Source organism: Pseudophryne corroboree, chromosome 4 (genome assembly GCF_028390025.1).
Source record: "Pseudophryne corroboree isolate aPseCor3 chromosome 4, aPseCor3.hap2, whole genome shotgun sequence".
Taxonomy (NCBI): domain Eukaryota; kingdom Metazoa; phylum Chordata; class Amphibia; order Anura; family Myobatrachidae; genus Pseudophryne; species Pseudophryne corroboree.
The window spans coordinates 83,786,765-83,808,940 of record NC_086447.1 but is presented as its reverse complement, the minus strand read 5'-3'; the positions used below and the strand labels follow the sequence as shown (position 1 = coordinate 83,808,940).

The 22,176-nt window shown below is 45.9% G+C and overlaps 1 protein-coding gene across 4 annotated transcripts in view; it reads left to right on the top strand.

The window, feature by feature from the left end:
* Positions 1-22,176, top strand: part of SUPT3H (SPT3 homolog, SAGA and STAGA complex component) — a 476,044-nt gene that overhangs the window by 132,524 nt on the left and 321,344 nt on the right. For all 4 annotated transcript variants that reach the window (XM_063915212.1, XM_063915210.1, XM_063915213.1 and 1 more), the window contains one exon: positions 1,051-1,135. In XM_063915212.1, coding sequence (XP_063771282.1) covers positions 1,051-1,135 — 85 coding nt within the window. The remainder of the gene's footprint in view (positions 1-1,050; positions 1,136-22,176) is intronic.

Below are 22,176 nucleotides of genomic sequence, written 5' to 3'. Positions count from 1 at the left end.
ACCTGATTTTAGGAAGCCTCCCGGTAGGCAAGTATGGGTACAATGTAGCATATGGTAATTGCAGGTGCACAAACACAACAATATGGTATAGCTCATATAATATTTTTTCCTTTATATACTGTAACTATAGCACATGTAATAACAAAGGGAGAATAGGTGTATGGAACACTAAAGGCAACAATAAAATAAAAAAAAAACTTAAAAGTTCTCTCCTGGAATTTGCTGAAGACTCTCAATATTTAGGGAAGTCCCCCGCACCCCCGTAAGAGTAGGCAGATCCCCTACAGTTTACCCACTATTGTAGATATTACTGGGAATAGTGGCGCTGTACGGAGGGGCGGGGCTGAATGATGCAAATAACATTGTTTGACCCCACCCTTTCCTCGAGGACCCACGTTTCAAGGTATTTTGCCGCACTGGTGGTGGTGGGGGGGGGTTAATGACATGATATCCCGGCCCCGCCCACTGAAATGACACAGCAAATGATAGCTAGAATCTGTTTGCCATGGGCAATGCCTTCAATTGCCCTCCTTAGACAGTATGACACCTCTCCCCCATCAGTGAGCTGCCATACTGTGCACTGGATGAATATGAGAATGCAGTTTGTGTAGAGGCAGAATGTACACTTTGAGGTCTATTCATGAAGCAGTGTGAAAAGTGTGGAGAAGTGAGCCAGCGTGGAGAAGTTGCCCCTGGCAACCAATCAGCTGCTCCGTACAATTGTACAGTATGCAAATGTTACTTCAATGCTGATTGGTTGCCATGGGCATCTTCTCCACTGGCTCACTTCTCCACACTTTTCACTGCTTCATGAATAGACCCCTTAATCGGGTATCTGGACAGTGAAGCACAAGATGATTAAAATGTACTCGCTTTCATTTATACATGTTTTTATATAATGTGTATAGATATTTGTAAAGTATACAAAGGGCCGTGTGTAATGACGCCCGCGTTGGCAAGAGTTGCTGGTTCCCGGCCGAACTCTGGCGTTTTTTTAAAGTGGAAATCATTTACAAATGGTGGCTGATTTCTATATTCTTTGTGTTTCAGGTTCTCCCTTGGCGATGCCTATCGTCCCTTACATGAGACTGCCGTACTGGTGGAAGATATAGTTCATACCCAGCTTATCAATATGGTAAAATACATTTCTATTGTGTCCTATTTCTCTGTAAGCACATGACGCCCGTATCCTGCAGTTTGAGAAGCGTTAGGTGCACGGTTGGGTTTTGCGGCTGTAAACCAGACTGCTGCTGGGAGAGAATCCTCACTGCGCCACTCGACGCGGGATCCAGATCTTAGTGCGCTTGCTGTAGCTAATATCGGGTACCCACAAGTAACCTAAAATATCACATTGGGTAATTTACCTACCAAAGTCACGATCCGTGCAGATGTCGTATTACTATGACACTTTTGGGAAGTAAATTTGCAAGCACGAGTCATTTCTTTATTTTTTGCATTTTAGTTGCAAGAACCAATACAGGTTGAGTATCCCATATCCAAATATTCCGAAATACGGAATATTCCGAAATACGGACTTTTTTGAGTGAGAGAGTGAAACCTTTGTTTTTTGATGGCTCAATGTACACAAACTTTGTTTAATACACAAAAATATTAAAAGTATTGTATTAAATGACCTTAGGCTGTGTGTATAAGGTGTATATGAAACATAAATGAATTGTGTGAATGTAGACACACTTTGTTTAATGCACAAAGTTTTAAAAAATATTGGCTAAAATTACCTTCAGGCTGTGTGTATAAGGTGTATATGTAACATAAATGCATTCTGTGCTTAGACTTAGGTCCCATCACCATGATATCTCATTATGGTATGCAATTATTCCAAAATACGGAAAAATCCCATATCTAAAATAGCTCTGGTCCCAAGCATTTTGGATAAGGGATACTCAACCTGTATTACGTTTTTGCAAATTCATGTTCATTATTAGAAATACTTCAATCTACATCCGTTTTATTTTTAAAAATTCCAGTGTACTGTATACATTTTCCTTTTCTCGGTAGTGCAGAGATAAGTCTATCACTTTCAGCGCTGGCGGATCGCCGCTGTTCCGCTAGGAAGACATGTAGAGCTTCCTGTAGCCAAGTGTTTATGTACTATCCAGATTGGATAAATAAAATATCAGACGTTTTCTTAACCTATCACCCACTAAGCCTGTGCAGGGAAGTAAAAGACGTTTCTCATGGAGGGCTCTCATTTGGCGTGACATCTCCTAACCCCAAACAAGAAGTAGGCAAGTGGTTAGGGATAGGAGGGAGAAGAGACAGGACAGCAGGCAGACAAATTGCTTTTTTAACCTACTGCCTCTAGGCTCTAGACAGTCCTTTGGAGTAGAGGAAGTGAAAGTGCTTTTAATAACTCATTGTTTTGACCTCTGATTGGGACAGGAGGAAGCTTTTAAATCAAATCTGTGTGTGCTCTTATGCTACGGCACATGTATGGGATAAATGAGTCTTCTTTCCAGTCTTACGCAGAGAGGACCAGTTTTTATCTTGTATGGAATAATTACTGTTGTTTTAGTACTGTTCTCTTATACACGGAATTAAATACCCCTCCGCCTATCTGCATTCACCTTAATTGCAGCCAGCGCTAGAGTTTAGGGTGACACCCTTCCCCTCGGGTCTCCCTTATTTTGCATGTCAATCGGACATTGCTGTGCTCCTGTTTTCATCCTTTTGCACACGGGATTTGTTATTTCTTTTTATACTTCTGTATTTGTAAATAAGAAAATTGCAGTAACTGTCTTTAAAATGTATTTTTGTTTATATGTTTTTGCACCTTTTTTAATCGTTTTTTTTTTTTATGTTGATTTGTTTTTTTTGTGTGTCGGTTTTCAATATGCTCAAGATTCATCTAAAACACCCTCATACGCTTATTCAGGGTACAGCTCACATTAGATATCGCGAGCGTAAGGTTAAATGGATGCTACCACGTCACAAATAATATTTGCCCAATATTTTTCATGTTCAATATGGTAATAAATATATTGGCATTGCAAGGTATACTAGTATTTAGATACACGCAATAATGCACATTCACATGTCTGCAAAAGTCTTGGCTGCTTAGCGGAGGCAGGGGGAATAAAGATTTAAAGGGTACCTATATGGTGCTTATAACCCAAAAAAGGCCTGGGTGGGTTAACTATTCCAGAAATACAGTAGTAGTATGGAATAATGCATACAAATCTAGAACTCCATAAACTGAACTAGCAAACTAAACGAAACTAGAATATAACAGGAAAAGTTTGGTTGCTAGGGGTCGCCACACCGTACCCCGTTGTCCTAAATGTCCTCCTTTGTATTTTCCTTTGAACATTTTGCTTAGACATTTCCTGATGGGGTGTAGTCGCTTTTTCATGCTTGTCTTGTTCACGGTTCGTTTTCCCGCACGATTCCGCAAAATACGTCTAATGACTGTCGTCTATGAGACAGAGCTATCCTTTTGTACAGTATTCCTCCAGGCCTTTGTGCAGACAGTCCATTACCTGATTAAACATTAGAACAGATTGCTGATCAGTCCTAATAACATTTGATTTCCTGGAGCATTTAGAGAGGTGTAGCTGCTCTAGGTATTTCATTGATTGCCAGCTATCAGGAAACAATCACCAGGCTCTTGACTTATTCCAGACCCAATGTTTCTCTTGAGTACCTCATTGTGTTTGACATATGTGCCACCAGAAGCCCTGTGTTTTACCTCCCCATGATGTTACCCCCGTCCCTTCCTCAGTCTTAGTTCATTCAGGCAGATTTACTGTTGTTGACTCTTGTTCTGAGAGTGGCTTCATGAGGCAGCATCCCTTGTGGAACCTCTAACACGAACCAAATTACCTGGCCCTGGTGGGGGAGAGCAAGGGTTGTCTAGAGCAGTGGTTCTCAACCGCGGTCCTCAAGTACCCCCAACAGTTCATGTTTTCCAGGTCTCCACACAGGATTGCAAGTGAAATTATTTGCTCCACCTGTGGGTCTTTTAAAATGCGTCAGTGAGTAATGAATACACCGGTTCAACTGCTAGGCGACCTGGAAAACATGAGCTGTTGGGGGTACTTGAGGACCAAGTTTGACAACCACTGGTCTAGAGAACACTAAGCAAGGCCTCTGGTAATGACAGGAGCTGACCTCAAGTAAATTTCTACAGGTGTTTGTCTACAACCCTAGTCAAAAGAATCCACTGAACTGAGGCACACTTACCGCCACTTGCAGCAACAAACACGTAATAAAAATAACCGTTTCTCGACTACATTGTGGTCAACTGAATAAATCACTTGCTTATTTGGTTTATTGCAGAATAGATTTTCGTTGCGTTGTCTTTATCATTCTTCTGTCCTCCTGTACTTAATTTTGTTTTTTTCCCACGTTGTTGTGTAGCCCTCATTGTCTGCTTACTGAGGAATTGAATAAGAGCTACCTCCTTCCAGTAGGAATAGGTTGTACAGTAACTGACCAGTCCTGTCTAGTCTGTTTATCGGTTACAATGGGAACCTAGTAAATTATAAGAGGTCTACATTTTTGCTGGGCAGGAAACTGCCTACAGATCCAGAATACACAAACGCTACTCCTTGAAGCTTATCTTAAACCAGTGTTTCCCAAACTATGTGCCTAGGCACCCTGGGGTGCCACAAGGCTCTTGCAGGGGTGCCTCGGGTTGGTGGTCCAGGACCATATTAAATTACTTATGGTAAAAGTGATAGGCAAAACCAGTGCTAGTGACTGTCAATCATAACACATGTGGACATCCAGAAGCACAGCTGTGCACCACCACATAACTGACCCAAAGGGTGACAGGTAGGCACAATTTAATTAATTTTATATTTTCTCCCAAATTCATCAATAAAACACTTTTATCCTAGTGGCCCCCTGAAAAAAATGCTGATATTCTAGGGCGCCGTGATTCGATAACGTTTGGGAGCCACTGTCTTAAACAGTTTGTCTAACAGCACAAAATCTTGTTTTTGCATTTTGGCAGTAGACTAGGTACATGATAGATATAGACATCTGTGGACAGTAAGGTAGCTCATGCAGGGACTAGGCAACATGATAATATAGAGGGGATACACGCATGCTTATACAGGTGTTTTTAACTCTTTGGTGGAATTTTTGCTATAGTCCCACTGTCCAGTTGTAAATCTATAGAGGGGAATACATGAAAACTGGGAAGGGGATGAGGGAACAGGTTGGCACGCAGACATGGTTATCCAGTGTATCCTTACACAAAGATCTAATATATGCCAAGGGGCTCCCAGGTGTCCTTGGCCATTATTGACCTGATCCAGCACCCCCTATCGTCACAATGGACTTCCATGTTGAATTAGTTTTTTTCCACAACTTCCTGTCTGGGAGACTTTTCTGTTGTCATTTAAAGTGCGTGCGGGCAATGGGACTGAGTGAAATAATGTAACAGGAAAGGAAGTAAAATCTATTTCAAGATTTAATTAGATAGATAACAAATATTATTTCTGTATTTTTTTTTTTGTTTTTTTATCCACCCAAGGGACCTGGACTTTTGGAATGTCCTTAAATCCTAGTAAATACCTACGTCCTTAAAAAAAACAACAACTTTGAGATTGGCTTTAAATAGGTCCAGAAATGGGGAATAGACAGCTGGGGCTAAATAAACCATTGCCAATCACTGTATTCTCTCCCAGCTCTCAGCGCGGTGGAACCTGTACATACAGTAATAGTCTGTTTGATGGAAGGGTAACCTTGGAATTTTGCCTTAATCGGTCATCATTGATGACCACAAGGATACCAGGGCTACTGCCTGTGTTGGTGGTGGTTTGGGTTACATTCTCCCGTTCTATAGCCAGCATGAAGTTTGATAAAATGGAGACAGTTATTATAGCTTTGTTGCTACCAGGGCCAGTGCAAGGTCTCTGTGATCCCTAGGCAAAGCTTCAGCCTAGCGCCCCCAACCTGCAGTCCCCACCATCTCCCCTCCAGGTGGCCACTGGGCGGGCTGGGGTGAATGGCATTATTATACATATACAGAGAAAAGGGACAACACGCGAGGACTTTTAAAGTGATTAAGTATCACACTTTTACTTTAAAAGTCCTGCTAGGGTTATTTAATTGGGGTTGGGTACGGGATGCCGCTGGTCAGAATACTGACAGCGGCATCCCGACCACCATAATAACAACATTTTGAATTAAATTAATTAACCTTTCCCCTTACCCTAACCCTCCCCGGAATACCCTTACCCTAACCCTCCCACAGACTAACCCTAACCCTCCCCGGAATACTAACATTCAGGATGCCAGCTGTTGGGGTTACGGTCGGGATTCTGGTGCCAGCATTCTGAACACCAACATCCCATCCGGCGGGATGCCATCTACATCCCTTTAATAGTATGTGTATACATACATATATACGCACAGACATACATATGTGTATGCTCCTTATTGTGTTTCACCCCCCCCACGCCCCCCTACCACCCACCACCACCACCACCTGGGGATGTAGTTATGTGACCGACTGTCGCATTATCTCCCTCTGCATCCCAAACAATTAAAATACTGACGGTCGGCATGCCAATTAGAAGAGACTATTCCCACTCGTTGGTGTTCACAACAACCATAGAGTGGGAATAAAACCTGTGGCGAGCGCAGTGAGCCACCAAGCTCACAGCTTCATTGAGCTTGACCCCCCCACCCGGCGGAATTCTGTGGCCGGGATCCCAGCGTCAGAATGCTGACCGCATACAGAGACATCCTTCAGTTTTTTTCTACATGTGTTCAGTGGTGCCCTCCAGTGGCCGACACCTCCAGGCAGCCACGTAAAGCTGCCTAACGGTAGAGAGAGCCTTGGTTGCCACCCAGGTGCCTTGAGTGGGGTGCATGATAGACTTAGAGGTCTATATATCAAACAGCCCTTTTTTTCTATTGCCGCAATCGAAAATAAATATATATATATATATATATATATATATATAGTATTTTTTTGGGGGGGAGGGCATTTGTTTAGTTTTATTTTTTATAATCGATAGGTGTAATGTTATAGATGCTTTGAGGATTACATGCAGTAGGTGAGAAGTCCCATGTTTGGAAGCCCCCCCCTATGTGTAAGCCTGCCCTGTTGGCTCACCTTGCATTGCTAGTCATGCGTAAGTCATAGCACGCTGAATTTCTAAACAAGTCATTCGTGAGAGCAGAGCCTGAAACACTGCTCATACAGTTCCCTGCCAGCCGTCCCTTTAATCACTGCTGCATATCACGTCTTCCAATCTCGTCTTTCCCACTGAAATGATTGCAGTCATTCAATCCCTTATTGCATTTACTCTAAACTCTAAATGTAATCTAAAATGTTGGTTTTCCTGTCATGCCTGTCTGCGCGGTTATCTCCGTGAATTAGACATGCACATATTTATCAGAGCAATTTTATATATACATATTACTGCTGTAAATAGGATTCCTGATATATGGGCTTAAAGGGAGTTACCGGGTCTTGACTTGTGTGTCCTGAAAAGTGGAAATAAAGTGTAAAGTTACAGTACAGGAATAATGATATATTACGTGAAAGGCTGAGAATTGAGTGGTTTCTGGATAAGAAGCTATCCTGTGATTTAGGCACTCTGTTTATTAAATTGCATGTAAATGCATCCTTGTCTTTCCCCACAATTGCACACAGAAAAAAAGAGAAAATGCAGGTGCACACTCCCTAAATGCTAAACTCTGCAATATAACATGGAGTAAATTAGAGGCGATTAGGTGACCTCATCTGGGGGTCCCTAACACTAAGGTTCAAGTCCAGGGTATGGGACCCCTGAGACCGGCACAAGCCCACCACCCCAAGACATCACTGGTGAAAGGTTTAAGTGTTAAAAAGTCTTTTTATTAGTAAGAAACAGCAGCTATGTGTTGAGAGTGTTACATGGGTGAGAGGTAATAATTAGAGTGTTAAAAAAGTGTTGCATTAATAAAAAAAATAATAGGTGCTCAAGAAGTGCTTCAGACATTATCCTCATCATGTAGATGTATTTGCTCCTCGCAGTGGAAGTAAGAGGAGTCGCTTTACAGCCATCTCTGTGTTCGTCAAATTAGCACTCAGCAGCAGCAGCAGCAGCAATTACTTGTTTATCATCCCCCCCCCCCCCCCCCCCCAATCCCCACTACAATGATGGAGAATGTGATTATGTGCCCGCCACCCGTGTCAGATTCTCACCTATGCTCACTGGTAAAACTCTTAACTAGAACTTGGGGGGGCCGCATAGCAAAATCTTGAAAGCCCCCCACCCCGCCATTGTCGCTACAATGCCCCTTATGGGAGCAGGAGAGAGAGAGTATCAGGAAGGCAGAGAGAGAGGGGAGCAGAAAAGAGTGAGAGTGCCAGGGAGAGAGAGAGGTGGTGTCGAAGGGAGAGAGACAGTGTCAGGAATAGAGAGATAGTGTCGGAGAGAGAGAGGGAGATAGCGACATTATCAGGGGGAGAGAGACAGTCTCGGAGAGAGATTGTCAGGAAGAGAGTGTCAGAGAAAGAGACTGTCAGAGAAAGTGAGAGAGCGACAGTGTCGGTGAGGGAGAGAGAGGGGGAACAAGCAGGAGATACATTACCTGTCCCCCTTCTGAACACAGCAGAGGTCTCTGATGGGGGTGGGCACTTCACGGAATTAGACCCTGCCCCCAAATACCCGCAAATCGCGACAATGGCAGCCAGGACTTGGAGCTGCACAGGAAGGGTCTCCGCACCTCCCACTCTACATCCTCGTCGCTGCGGTGGGGAGGGGTGCAGCGGGCCTTGGCGGCAGCCCATGTCTGGGTGCAGTGGGCCCTGGAAGCAGCTTGGGCCCCATAGCAGCTGCAACCCTGCACCCTCGGTAATTACTTAACTGCCTTTCCCGTCTCTGAAGGTGGATCTTCCATTCCATTCCAGGATTGTGGGGCCTGTTTATTAAAACAAAATGCCCCACTAATCATGTGAAAATAGTAACTAGTGTAAACTTTCAAGGGTGCTATTAGTGACGATTCGGCAAAAGTACAGCTTTTAGGGTTTGTGGGATCTTCAGAGCAGCTGTCCCAGCCCAGGGGCAATGATAAATACCCTCTAACCGGTTACAAAACGGCTGTGGAGCGTTAGATTTCAGGCATGTATCTCATTTTTAATAAATAGGCCCCCAAGTTATTTTAGAACTGACCCGTATAGGAAAAACCTTCCGGGGAATACATACGCTGGTGCTTCCGTGCTGGCTGGCTGTCAAAATACCAACAGCTGCATCCTGGTGATTAAAATCCAGACACTGAGTAATTAATTAACCCTGATCACTAACCGCCCTAACCCACCTTCCTGTAGCCAGACTTTAACCATCCCCCCCTGAGCCTAACCCTCCCCCCCCCAAGAACCTAACCCTATGCCCTCCCTGGTGGTGCCTAACCGCAGCCTAAACCTACCCCCTGCGGCTTACCTCTCCGGTGGCCCGGCAAATCCTTGTTCGGGATTTCGGCGGTCTGTATCACGGTGCCGGGATCGTTATCAGTGTTGGGATCCCACCGCCGGGCCCCCAGAGAGTCCTATTTGGCTTTGAAACCAAGGGGTAAATGTACAAAATTGGTGGGTTTAACCTCAAAATTTAAAACAGCAATGATATTAATAGCAGAACAATGGGTGTTTCGCTTTTAATGCCGTTGCTTTTTTAAATTTCGGAGTCAAATCTGGTGAGAAGTGCCGCGGCTTACTAACTTTACTACCAAAGTGATAGACTTCCCGCAGAGAAAAAATACAATAACGTATACAGCTGTGTCCTTTTACATCTTTTCTGCAGTCATGCCGTGGCGTGACTCGATAGCGCTGACCGTCTTTTTTTTTTTTTTTTCCGTCTTCTTTTCAAGAAAATGCGTCTTAGATGCAAAGTAATGTAATAGAATGCACAAACCGCTTCTGCTGATTAAAATGATATGCGGCATGCCTATATGAAGCCGTTTGTGCGTCCTATTACATTTTGTGTCTATGATGCATTTTTGCGGGAAAAATTGCAAAAATAGACGCTCTGCGCTACCGAGTCACACGGAACTCACACCTTATGTGTAAAGCAACTGGTAGCGCACGGAGCAAATAAGTAAGAGGACACATCTGTATATTGACAATTTTACGAGTTTGCCCCCATCTCACGTGCTCGCTCTGTTTCTGATATGTTTTTGAGAGTCAAAGGAATGCATTCATACATCTGTCTAAGAGGGTCACAAGGTGGTCTGAGGACGAAGGAGGAATACATTAGTGGTAAAGGATGGATATTTTGCTTCTGCAGAATGATAGGTTTATAATGGGGTCTACAACATGCATCATTTCTGTATAAATGTCATACTCTATGTGGCTCCCTGATGAAAAGTCTACACTTTTGGTGCCTAGACCACTATTATTCTGTTCTTGGTTCTTCTAACCATAATTGTAAGGGCTCTTCTAACTCTCCATCGCCCCAAAACACTAGACAGACCCCTCAAATAACCACAAAGCTGAACTTGGCAGATGCAGATACCAAGCACCTCCTATCATAATTATTTTACATAGATCATTTTAGGTCCATCAATAAGATGTTTTTTGACCAATAATCTTTCCCCAGGGAACTTTAAAGGGGGTATTTATTTAGTGCCTTTTTGTTCCCGGCTAGCTGAAAAAAAACGGTACTAATTCGACAGTGTATTTAATTGCGGGCGTTTTCGCCCATTTTTGAGTAACTTTTAGCTTTTTCACTTTTTTTTTTTTTACGAATCGGCCTGGGTGAAAATGGACCCAAAAACATGCGAAAATGCCCGCAAATTTGCCAAAACACGTGGATCGGCGGCAAATTGACCGATCCATGTGGTTTTCACCCGTGCAGGATTTTTCAGCCTGTCGAAAAAATGGTACGGGCATTGAATAGGTAGAATGTAAATTCGACCTGAAAACGGGCAAAGAGTACAATTTTTTCGACCTGTTGAAAAAACGGCACTATTTGGCACATCCTTACAATGTGTACAAATACTGAATTTTATGCAGACTTCCATTACAGTGTGGAATAGTAAGTTTACAAAGTTCAAGCCATTCTCTGTAGATTTAGCATGGAATGAGGCAGTGACTTTTCAGTGGGGTCCTATTCAGGTGTCCATCCAGCTTCAGTTGACACTGACATACCGGCAGCATTGGCCATTATAAAATGCTTCCGCAGGAGGATCAATCACTGCAGCTGCACCAAATGCCGGAGCTCCTTTGCTTGCCAATACCGGTTAGTTTGTTCTTTGATTACCTCCTGCAGGTGGTGAAGCAGGAAAAAAAAAACACAGTAGAACTTTTTTCTCTTACGTCCTAGAGGATACTGGGGTCCACATTAGTACCATGGGGTATAGACTGGTCCACTAGGAGCCATGGGCACCTCCCTCTATGTCCCTCCTACCAGATTCCTTTTAGAAAATGTGCCCGGAGGAGCTGGTCACGCTTAAGAAGCTCCTGAAGAGTTTTCTGCATTTATTTTCTATTTGTTATTTTCAGGCAGGTCTGGTTGGCACCAGCCTGTCTGCTTCGTGTGACTTGGGGTGGGGAGCGGCCCAACCTCCCTAGGGTTATTGGTCTGGTTTCCCGCTAACAGGACACTAAGCTCCTGAGGGTCCTATTCGCAAGCCCCACCATAGCGAGCGTACAGACCAGCAGCACGCCGCCACCCCTAACAGAACCAGAAGACTGAAGAGTGGTGAGTAAGTAGCCGGCGTCCCGGTAAGCGGGTTTGCCAGCGGTAATGGCGGCACAAGGGCAGGAGCGCAGCGCTGCATACACTTTGTGCTCCAGGCACACTGTGAAACCGATGTGAAGGGCGAGGTGAAGCCACTTCCATTACTAGTGTTCCTTCTAGGCTGTTTCAGCAGGGTGCTGCACCGCTGCCCATTTTTGAAATGTGAAAAAGCACCCTGCCCTTTTTCAGTGCACCCTGCAGGACCATAAATCGCCCCCTTGTATACAGAATGTAACAGTCAGAATGCATGTTACAATGTTGTTGTCTACTCCTTGCCTTTCTATCCTTAGCCAACTGGATGGCAGAGGAGGCACTGCAAATAACACAGCACTCTGATAAAGAGGGAAAGAACAGGGTAAGCAGTGAGCGTGTACTGCTTACAGTATTTCCCTAGTAGAACAGACTTTTTCTCTATCGTCCTAGTGGATGCTGGGGTTCCTGAAAGGACCATGGGGAATAGCGGCTCCGCAGGAGACAGGGCACAAAAAGTAAAGCTTTTCCAGATCAGGTGGTGTGCACTGGCTCCTCCCCCTATGACCCTCCTCCAGACTCCAGTTAGATTTTTGTGCCCGGCCGAGAAGGGTGCAATTCTAGGTGGCTCTCATAAAGAGCTGCTTAGAGAAAGTTTAGCTTAGGTTTTTTATTTTACAGTGATTCCTGCTGGCAACAGGATCACTGCAACGAGGGACTGAGGGGAGAAGAAGTGAACTCACCTGCGTGCAGGATGGATTGGCTTCTTGGCTACTGGACATCAGCTCCAGAGGGACGATCACAGGTACAGCCTGGATGGTCACCGGAGCCGCGCCGCCGGCCCCCTTGCAGATGCTGAAGTCAGAAGAGGTCCAGAATCGGCGGCTGAAGACTCCTGCAGTCTTCTAAAGGTAGCGCACAGCACTGCAGCTGTGCGCCATTTTCCTCTCAGCACACTTCACACGCAGTCACTGAGGGTGCAGGGCGCTGGGGGGGGGCGCCCTGGGAGGCAAATGTAACCTATATAAAGGCTAAAAATACCTCACATATAGCCCCCAGAGGCTATATGGAGATATTTAACCCCTGCCTGGATTCACTAAATAGCGGGAGACGAGCCCGCCGGAAAAGGGGCGGGGCCTATCTCCTCAGCACACGGCGCCATTTCCTCTCACAGCTCCGCTGGTCAGGACGGCTCCCAGGTCTCTCCCCTGCACTGCACTACAGAAACAGGGTAAAACAGAGAGGGGGGGCAAATTTATGGCGATATTTTGATATATATAAAGCAGCTATAAGGGAGCACTTATTATAAGGCTATCCCTGTTATATATAGCGCTTTTGGTGTGTGCTGGCAAACTCTCCCTCTGTCTCCCCAAAGGGCTAGTGGGTCCTGTCTTCGTTAGGAGCATTCCCTGTGTGTCTGCTGTGTGTCGGTACGTGTGTGTCGACATGTATGAGGACGATATTGGTGTGGAGGCGGAGCAATTGCCAAATATGAGGATGTCACCCCCTAGGGAGTCGACACCAGAATGGATGCCTTTATTTATGGAACTACGGGATAGTGTCAACACGCTAAAGCAGTCGTTTGACGACATGAGACGGCCGGACAATCAATTAGTGCCTGTCCAGGCGACTCAAACACCGTCAGGGGCTGTGAAACGCCCTTTGCCTCAGTCGGTCGACACAGACCCAGACACAGGCACTGACTCCAGTGGTGACGGTGACGAATCAACCGTATTTTCCAGTAGGGCCACACGTTATATGATTTTGGCAATGAAGGAGGCGTTACATTTAGCTGATACTACAGGTACCACTAAACAGGGTATTATGTGGGGTGTGAAAAAACTACCTATAGTTTTTCCTGAATCAGAAGAATTAAATGACGTGTGTAATGAAGCGTGGGTTGCCCCTGATAAAAAGCTGATAATTTCAAAGAAATTATTGGCATTATACCCTTTCCCGCCAGAGGTTAGGGAGCGCTGGGAAACACCTCCTAGGGTGGACAAGGCGCTAACACGCTTATCTAAACAAGTGGCGTTACCCTCTCCTGAGACGGCCGCACTTAAAGATCCATCAGATAGGAGGATGGAAAATATCCAAAAAAGTATATACACACATGCAGGTGTTATACTACGACCAGCTATAGCGACTGCCTGGATGTGCAGTGCTGGGGTAGTTTGGTCAGAGTCCCTGATTGAAAATATTGATACCCTGGACAGGGACAATATTTTACTGTCGTTAGAACAAATAAAGGATGCATTTCTTTATATGCGTGATGCACAGAGGGATATCTGCACACTGGCATCACGGGTAAGTGCTATGTCCATTTCGGCCAGAAGAAGTTTATGGACGCGACAGTGGTCAGGCGATGCGGACTCAAAACGGCATATGGAAGTTTTGCCGTATAAAGGGGAGGAGTTATTTGGTGTCGGTCTATCGGATTTGGTGGCCACGGCTACAGCCGGGAAATCCACCTTTCTACCTCAAGTCACTCCCCAACAGAAAAAGGCACCGACTTTTCAACCGCAGCCCTTTCGTTCCTTTAAAAATAAGAGAGCAAAGGGCTATTCATATCTGCCACGAGGCAGAGGTCGAGGGAAGAGACAGCAACAGGCAGCTCCTTCCCAGGAACAGAAGCCTTCCCCGGCTTCTACAAAAGCCTCAGCATGACGCTGGGGCTTCTCAAGCGGACTCGGGGACGGTGGGTGGTCGTCTCAAAAATTACAGCGCGCAGTGGGCTCACTCGCAGGTAGATCCCTGGATCCTGCAGATAATATCTCAGGGGTACAGGTTGGAATTAGAGACAGATCCACCTCGCCGTTTCCTGAAGTCTGCTTTACCAACGTCCCCCTCCGAAAGGGAGACGGTTTTGGAAGCCATTCACAAGCTGTACTCTCAGCAGGTGATAGTCAAGGTACCTCTTCTACAACAAGGGAAGGGGTATTATTCCACTCTTTTTGTGGTACCGAAGCCGGATGGCTCGGTAAGGCCTATTCTAAATCTGAAGTCCTTGAACCTGTACATAAAGAAGTTCAAGTTCAAGATGGAGTCACTCAGAGCAGTGATAGCGAACCTGGAAGAGGGGGACTTTATGGTATCCTTGGACATCAAGGATGCGTATCTCCACGTTCCAATTTACCCCTCACACCAGGGGTACCTCAGGTTCGTTGTACAAAACTGTCACTATCAGTTTCAGACGCTGCCGTTCGGATTGTCCACGGCACCTCGGGTCTTTACAAAGGTAATGGCCGAGATGATGATTCTTCTTCGAAGAAAAGGCATATTAATTATCCCATACTTGGACGATCTCCTAATAAGGGCAAGGTCCAGAGAACAGCTAGAGATGGGATTAGCACTGTCGCAAGAAGTGCTAAAACAGCACGGGTGGATTCTGAATATTCCAAAATCCCAGTTAATGCCGACAACTCGTCTGCTGTTCCTAGGGATGATTCTGGACACGGTTCAGAAAAAGGGTTTTCTCCCGGAGGAAAAAGCCAAGGAGTTATCCGAGCTTGTCAGGAACCTCCTAAAACCAGGAAAGGTGTCTGTACATCAATGCACAAGAGTCCTGGGAAAAATGGTGGCTTCTTACGAAGCAATTCCATTCGGCAGATTCCACGCAAGAATTTTCCAAAGGGATCTGTTGGACAAATGGTCAGGGTCGCATCTTCAGATGCACCTGCGGATAACCCTGTCTCCAAGGACAAGGGTGTCTCTTCTGTGGTGGTTGCAGAGTGCTCATCTATTGGAGGGCCGCAGATTCGGCATACAGGATTGGATCCTGGTGACCACGGACGCCAGCCTGAGAGGCTGGGGAGCAGTCACACAAGGAAGAAACTTCCAGGGAGTATGGACGAGCCTGGAAACGTCTCTTCACATAAACATTCTGGAACTAAGAGCAATATACAATGCTCTAAGCCAGGCAGAACCTCTGCTTCAGGGAAAACCGGTGTTGATCCAGTCGGACAACATCACGGCAGTCGCCCATGTGAACAGACAGGGCGGCACAAGAAGCAGGAGTGCAATGGCAGAAGCTGCAAGGATTCTTCGCTGGGCAGAGAATCATGTGATAGCACTGTCAGCAGTGTTCATCCCGGGAGTGGACAACTGGGAAGCAGACTTCCTCAGCAGACACGATCTTCACCCGGGAGAGTGGGGACTTCATCCAGAAGTCTTCCACTTGCTGGTAACCCGTTGGGAAAGACCAATGGTGGACATGATGGCGTCTCGCCTCAACAAAAAACTGGACAGGTATTGCGCCAGGTCAAGAGATCCGCAGGCAATAGCTGTGGACGCGCTGGTAACGCCTTGGGTGTACCAGTCGGTGTATGTGTTTCCTCCTCTGCCTCTCATACCAAAAGTATTGAGAATTATACGGCAAAGAGGCGTAAGGACGATACTAGTGGTTCCGGATTGGCCAAGAAGGACTTGGTACCCGGAACTTCAAGAGATGATCACGGAAGATCCGTGGCCTCTACCTCTAAGGAGGGACTTGCTTCAGCAGGGTCCCTGTCTGTTTCAAGACTTACCGCGGCTGCGTTTGACGGCATGGCGGTTGAACGCCGGATCCTAAAGGAAAAAGGCATGCCGGAAGAAGTCATTCCTACTTTGATTAAAGCAAGGAAGGAAGTAACCGTGCAACATTATCACCGAATTTGGCGAAAATATGTTGCGTGGTGCGAAGATCGGAGTGCTCCGACGGAGGAATTTCAACTGGGTCGATTCCTACATTTCCTGCAATCAGGATTGTCTATGGGTCTCAAATTGGGATCTATTAAGGTTCAAATTTCGGCCCTGTCGATTTTCTTTCAAAAAGAATTGGCTTCAGTCCCTGAAGTCCAGACCTTTGTTAAGGGAGTGCTACATATACAGCCTCCTGTGGTGCCTCCAGTGGCACCGTGGGATCTCAATGTGGTTTTGGACTTTCTAAAATCTCATTGGTTTGAACCACTAAAGAAGGTGGATTTGAAATATCTCACATGGAAAGTGACCATGCTTCTAGCCCTGGCTTCGGCCAGGAGAGTGTCAGAACTGGCAGCTTTATCTTACAAAAGCCCATATCTGATTTTCCATTCGGACAGGGCAGAACTGCGGACTCGTCCGCATTTTCTCCCTAAGGTGGTGTCAGCATTTCATCTGAACCAGCCTATTGTAGTGCCTGCGGCTACAAGTGACTTGGAGGACACCAAGTTACTGGACGTTGTCAGAGCATTAAAAATATATATTGCAAGGACAGCTGGAGTCAGAAAATCTGACTCGTTGTTTATATTGTATGCACCCAACAAGATGGGTGCTCCTGCGTCTAAGCAGACGATTGCTCGTTGGATCTGTAGCACAATCCAACTTGCACATTCTGTGGCAGGCCTGCCACAGCCTAAATCTGTAAAGGCCCACTCCACAAGGAAGGTGGGCTCATCTTGGGCGGCTGCCCGAGGGGTCTCGGCATTACAACTTTGCCGAGCAGCTACGTGGTCAGGGGAGAACACGTTTGTAAAATTTTACAAATTTGATACTCTGGCTAAGGAGGACCTGGAGTTCTCTCATTCGGTGCTGCAGAGTCATCCGCACTCTCCCGCCCGTTTGGGAGCTTTGGTATAATCCCCATGGTCCTTTCAGGAACCCCAGCATCCACTAGGACGATAGAGAAAATAAGATTTTACTTACCGATAAATCTATTTCTCGGAGTCCGTAGTGGATGCTGGGCGCCCATCCCAAGTGCGGATTATCTGCAATAATTGTACATAGTTATTGTTAACTAATTCGGGTTATTGTTGAAGGAAGCCATCTTTCAGAGGCTCCGCTGTTATCATACTGTTAACTGGGTTTAGATCACAAGTTGTACGGTGTGATTGGTGTGGCTGGTATGAGTCTTACCCGGGATTCAAAATCCTCCCTTATTGTGTACGCTCGTCCGGGCACAGTACCTAACTGGAGTCTGGAGGAGGGTCATAGGGGGAGGAGCCAGTGCACACCACCTGATCTGGAAAAGCTTTACTTTTTGTGCCCTGTCTCCTGCGGAGCCGCTATTCCCCATGGTCCTTTCAGGAACCCCAGCATCCACTACGGACTCCGAGAAATAGATTTATCGGTAAGTAAAATCTTATTTTTCCTTATATATTTTAACCCATTGTTTAACTTTTCTGTTTTATAACACATACGGATTATAACTACTTCAGCACTGGAAAAGACATTTATAATTATCTACTTATGTATATGCTACAGCCAATTTTTCAAGAAGACTGGACATATACAGTATGTTTCTCAGTACAGATGTTAGGTGTCTTATATGTATGCATGGGTATATGATTTACTAAGGGCAAAATGTATGTACAAAAACTATAAACATATGCGCTATGCTTTGTGTGCAAAGCGTCACATCAAAAATGTGCCCTTCAAAATAAAAATGTGCCCTCTTCAATGCTCAGCACCCTGCCCTAAAAAAATCCTAGAGTGAACACTACATTACCCACACTGGCACTACACTACAGGGGTTTTAACCCACTGTAGACTACATTATTCACCTCAGCCAGTATAAAAAAACGGGAAGACCGCTCGCCATTAAGGGGGCAGATTTTCACTTTGAGCGAAATCAGCAGCTCACCAGCGCCATTTCCCTATGCAGCTTGACTCAGGCAGACTGGTAGGGAAGCACAGCTCCTCCACAAGCACTCCAGAGCACCTCAGCAGTACCAGGGGGTCATAGCAAAGGGGAAGGGGGCAATATATTGGTGTACTAAACCCTACTAAGGGTACTTCATTTGTGACCCAGCTAAACTTGCACTTTAGCTATAGGGGCGCTGTGTGGCTGGTTCCATTTTACTCTGTCTCTCCCTAGAAGGGTTCTGTGTGGGTTAACTGTGTTTTAACCTATTCCTGTGTGTGTGTTCTCTCACATTTAATATGTCAAAGGAGTGTGTATCATGCACAGCAGAGTGTTTTTCTCAATCTGGGGGATCACTGCAGTGTACTCAGGTTAGTACACATTCTCAGGCTAGCGGATCTGAACCAGTATGGTTAGATTCATTAAAAGGGATGATTTCAAATATTTCGAATAAATTATCCCAAAATGAGGAGACGCAATATTTAAGGCAATCTGTTGATGGCCTGATGAATAGAGATTCAGTGGTCATTCCAGCGTCTCAGACTCCTGCCATTTGTCCATAGACGCGTACTCTGGCCCAAATCATGCAGGCTGATACCAATGATGATGATGATGTATCAGACCAGAGGAGGGTGAGGTGGACTCGTCAGCTTTGTCACAGGGAATACAGGCCCTGATAGAAGCTATTAGAGATGTCCTGCACATTCCGGATAAGGTGTCAGAGGACGAGGAGGAATCTTATTTTAATGTGAAAAAGAAATCCTCAGCTACTTTCCCTGCATCTAAGGAATTAAATACCCTATTTGAAGCAACTTGGGTAAATCCTGACAAGAAGTTTCAGGTCCCAAAACGGTTACTCACATCCTTCCCGCTCCCTCAGGATGACAGAAAAAAATGGGAAAACCCACCGATAGTTGACGCATTGGTCTCTAGGCCGTCTCGTAAGATAGTTTTACCTGTTCCTGGGGCAGCTTCTTTGAAGGATGCTGCAGACCGCAAGATTGAGACCACTCTCAAATCTCTGTACAGAGCTGCGGGAGTGACCCAGAGACCCACTATAGCTTGTGTATGGATCTCTAGGGCCATTGCAAATCGATGGGTTAGATTCATTATCCAGGGGGGGGAGATAATTTTACTCCTACTTCATATACAGGATTCTGCTAACTTTATGGTGGAGGCCATAAAGGAAATTAGTTTACTTAATGCACGCACCACTGCCATGGCAGTGTCAGCACGCAGGGGCTTGTGGCTGTGCCAGTGGACTGCGGACGCGGATTCCATGAAAGGCGTGGAAAGTCTCTACCTTTTACAGGTGAAGCCCTTTTTGGAGATGAACTGGATACGTGGATATCCAAGGCTACGTTGGGTAAGTCTACATACCTTCCTTCCGCAGCTCCCCCGGCTAGAAAATCCTACACTTCTCCAACTCTGCAGTTCTTTCGGACAGCGAAGTTTGAAAACAAAACCAAAGTTTCTTCTACGGCCTTCAAAGGCAATAGAGGTAAACCCAGAAAACCAGCAACTGCAGGTTCACAGGAACAGAACCCTCGGTTCTGCTTCCTCTAAGCCTTCAGCATGACTGTGGACCGCACTGCCTAGAAGACAGGCAGGTGGGAGCCCGTTTGTGATTCTTCAGTCACATATGGGCAACGTCATGCCACGATCCCTGGGTCAAAGATCTTGTAGCCCAGGGCTACAGACTGGAGTTTCAGGAACTCCCACATCACAGATTTTTCAAATCAGGCTTACCAGCTTCTCAAGAAGTAAGTATAACTTTACAGGGAGCAATTCAAAAACTGGTACAGCTCAGGTCATTGTTCCAGTTCCACTTCAGCTGCAAAACCAGGGTTAATATTCCAACCTGTTTGTAGTATCGAAACCGGACGGTTTGGTAAGACCCATTTCTCTGACGTCCTAGTGGATGCTGGGAACTCCGTAAGGACATGGGGAATAGCGGCTCCGCAGGAGTCTGGGCACATCTAAAGAAAGCTTTAGGATCACCTGGTGTGCACTGGCTCCTCCCCCTATGACCCTCCTCCAAGCCTTAGTTAGATTTCTGTGCCCGACGAGAAGGGTGCACACTAGGGGCTCTCCTGAGCTCTTTGTGAAAGTTTTAGTTTAGGTTTATTATTTTCAGTGAGACCTGCTGGCAACAGGCTCACTGCATCGTGGGACTAAGGGGAGAAGAAACGGACTCACCTGCGTGCAGAGTGGATCGGGTTTCTTAGGCTACTGGACATTCGCTCCAGAGGGACGATCACAGGTTCAGCCTGGATGGGTCCCGGAGCCGCGCCGCCGGCCCCCTTACAGAGCCAGAAGAGCGAAGAGGTCCGGTGAAATCGGAGGCAGAAGACGATCCTGTCTTCAGATAAGGTAGCGCACAGCACCGCAGCTATGCGCCATTGCTCTCAGCACACTTCACACTCCGGTCACTGAGGGTGCAGGGCGCTGGGGGGGCAGCGCCCTGAGACGCAATAAATCGATAAAAACCTTATATGGCTAAAATAAATGCATCACATATAACTCCTGGGCTATATGGATGCATTTAACCCCTGCCAAAACATACAGAAAAACGGATGATAAGGACGCCGAGAAAGGGGCGGAGCCTATCTCCTCAGCACACTGGCGCCATTTTCCCTCACAGCTCAGTTGGAGGGAAGCTCCCTGGCTCTCCCCTGCAGTCACTACACTACAGAAAGGGGTTAAAAAAGAAAGGGGGGCACAAATTAGGCGCAGTATAAACAATACAGCAGCTATAAAGGGAAAAACACTTATATAAGGTTATCCCTATATATATATATATATAGCGCTCTGGTGTGTGCTGGCAAACTCTCCCTCTGTCTCCCCAAAGGGCTAGTGGGTCCTGTCCTCTATCAGAGCATTCCCTGTGTGTGTGCTGTGTGTCGGTACGTTTGTGTCGACATGTATGAGGAGAAAAATGATGTGGAGACGGAGTAGAGTGTCTGTAATAGTGTTATCACCCCCTAGGGGGTCGACACCTGAGTGGATGTACTGTTGAAATTGCGTGACAGTGTCAGCTTTGTATAAAAGACAGTGGTTGACATGAGACAGCCGGCTACTCAGCTTGTGCATGTCCAGACGTCTCATACAGGGGCTCTAAAGCGCCCGTTACCTCAGATACAGACGCCGACACGGATACTGACTCCTGTGTCGACGGTGAAGAGACAACCGTGATTTCCAATAGGGCCACTCATTGCATGATTGATGCAATGGAAAATGTTTACACTTTTCTGATAATATGAATACCACCAAAAAAAGGGGTATTATGTTTGGTGAGGAAAAACTTCCTGTAGTTTTCCTAAATCTGAAAAATAAAATGAGGTGTATGATGATGCGTGGGTTTCCCCCCGATAACAATTGATAATTCTAAAAAGTTATTGGCAGTATACCTTTTCCCGCCAGAGGTTAGGGTGCGTTGGGAAACACCCCCTACAGGGGATAAGGCGCTCACACGCTTGTAAGAACAAGGGCTCTACCCTCTCTTGAGATGGCCGCCCTTAAGGATCCTGCTGATAAAAAGCAGGAGGGTATCCTAAAATGTATTTACACACATACTAGTGTTATACTGCGACCAGCAATCGCCTCAGCCTGGATGTGCAGTGCTGGGTTGGCGTGGTCGGATTCCCTGACTGGAAATATTGATATCCTAGATAAGGACAGTATATTATTGCCTATAGAGCAATTAAAAGATGCATTTCTATATATGCATGATGCACAGCGGAATATTTGCCGACTGGCATCAAGTATAAGTGCGTTGTATTCTACCAGTAAAGTGGTCAGGGATTCCAAACGGCATTTGGAAGTATTGCCTTAAAAAAAGGGGATGTACCCTAGGTCGCCTCTCAAAATAAGACGCCGTATTATCAGGCGCAGTCCTGGTTGGCA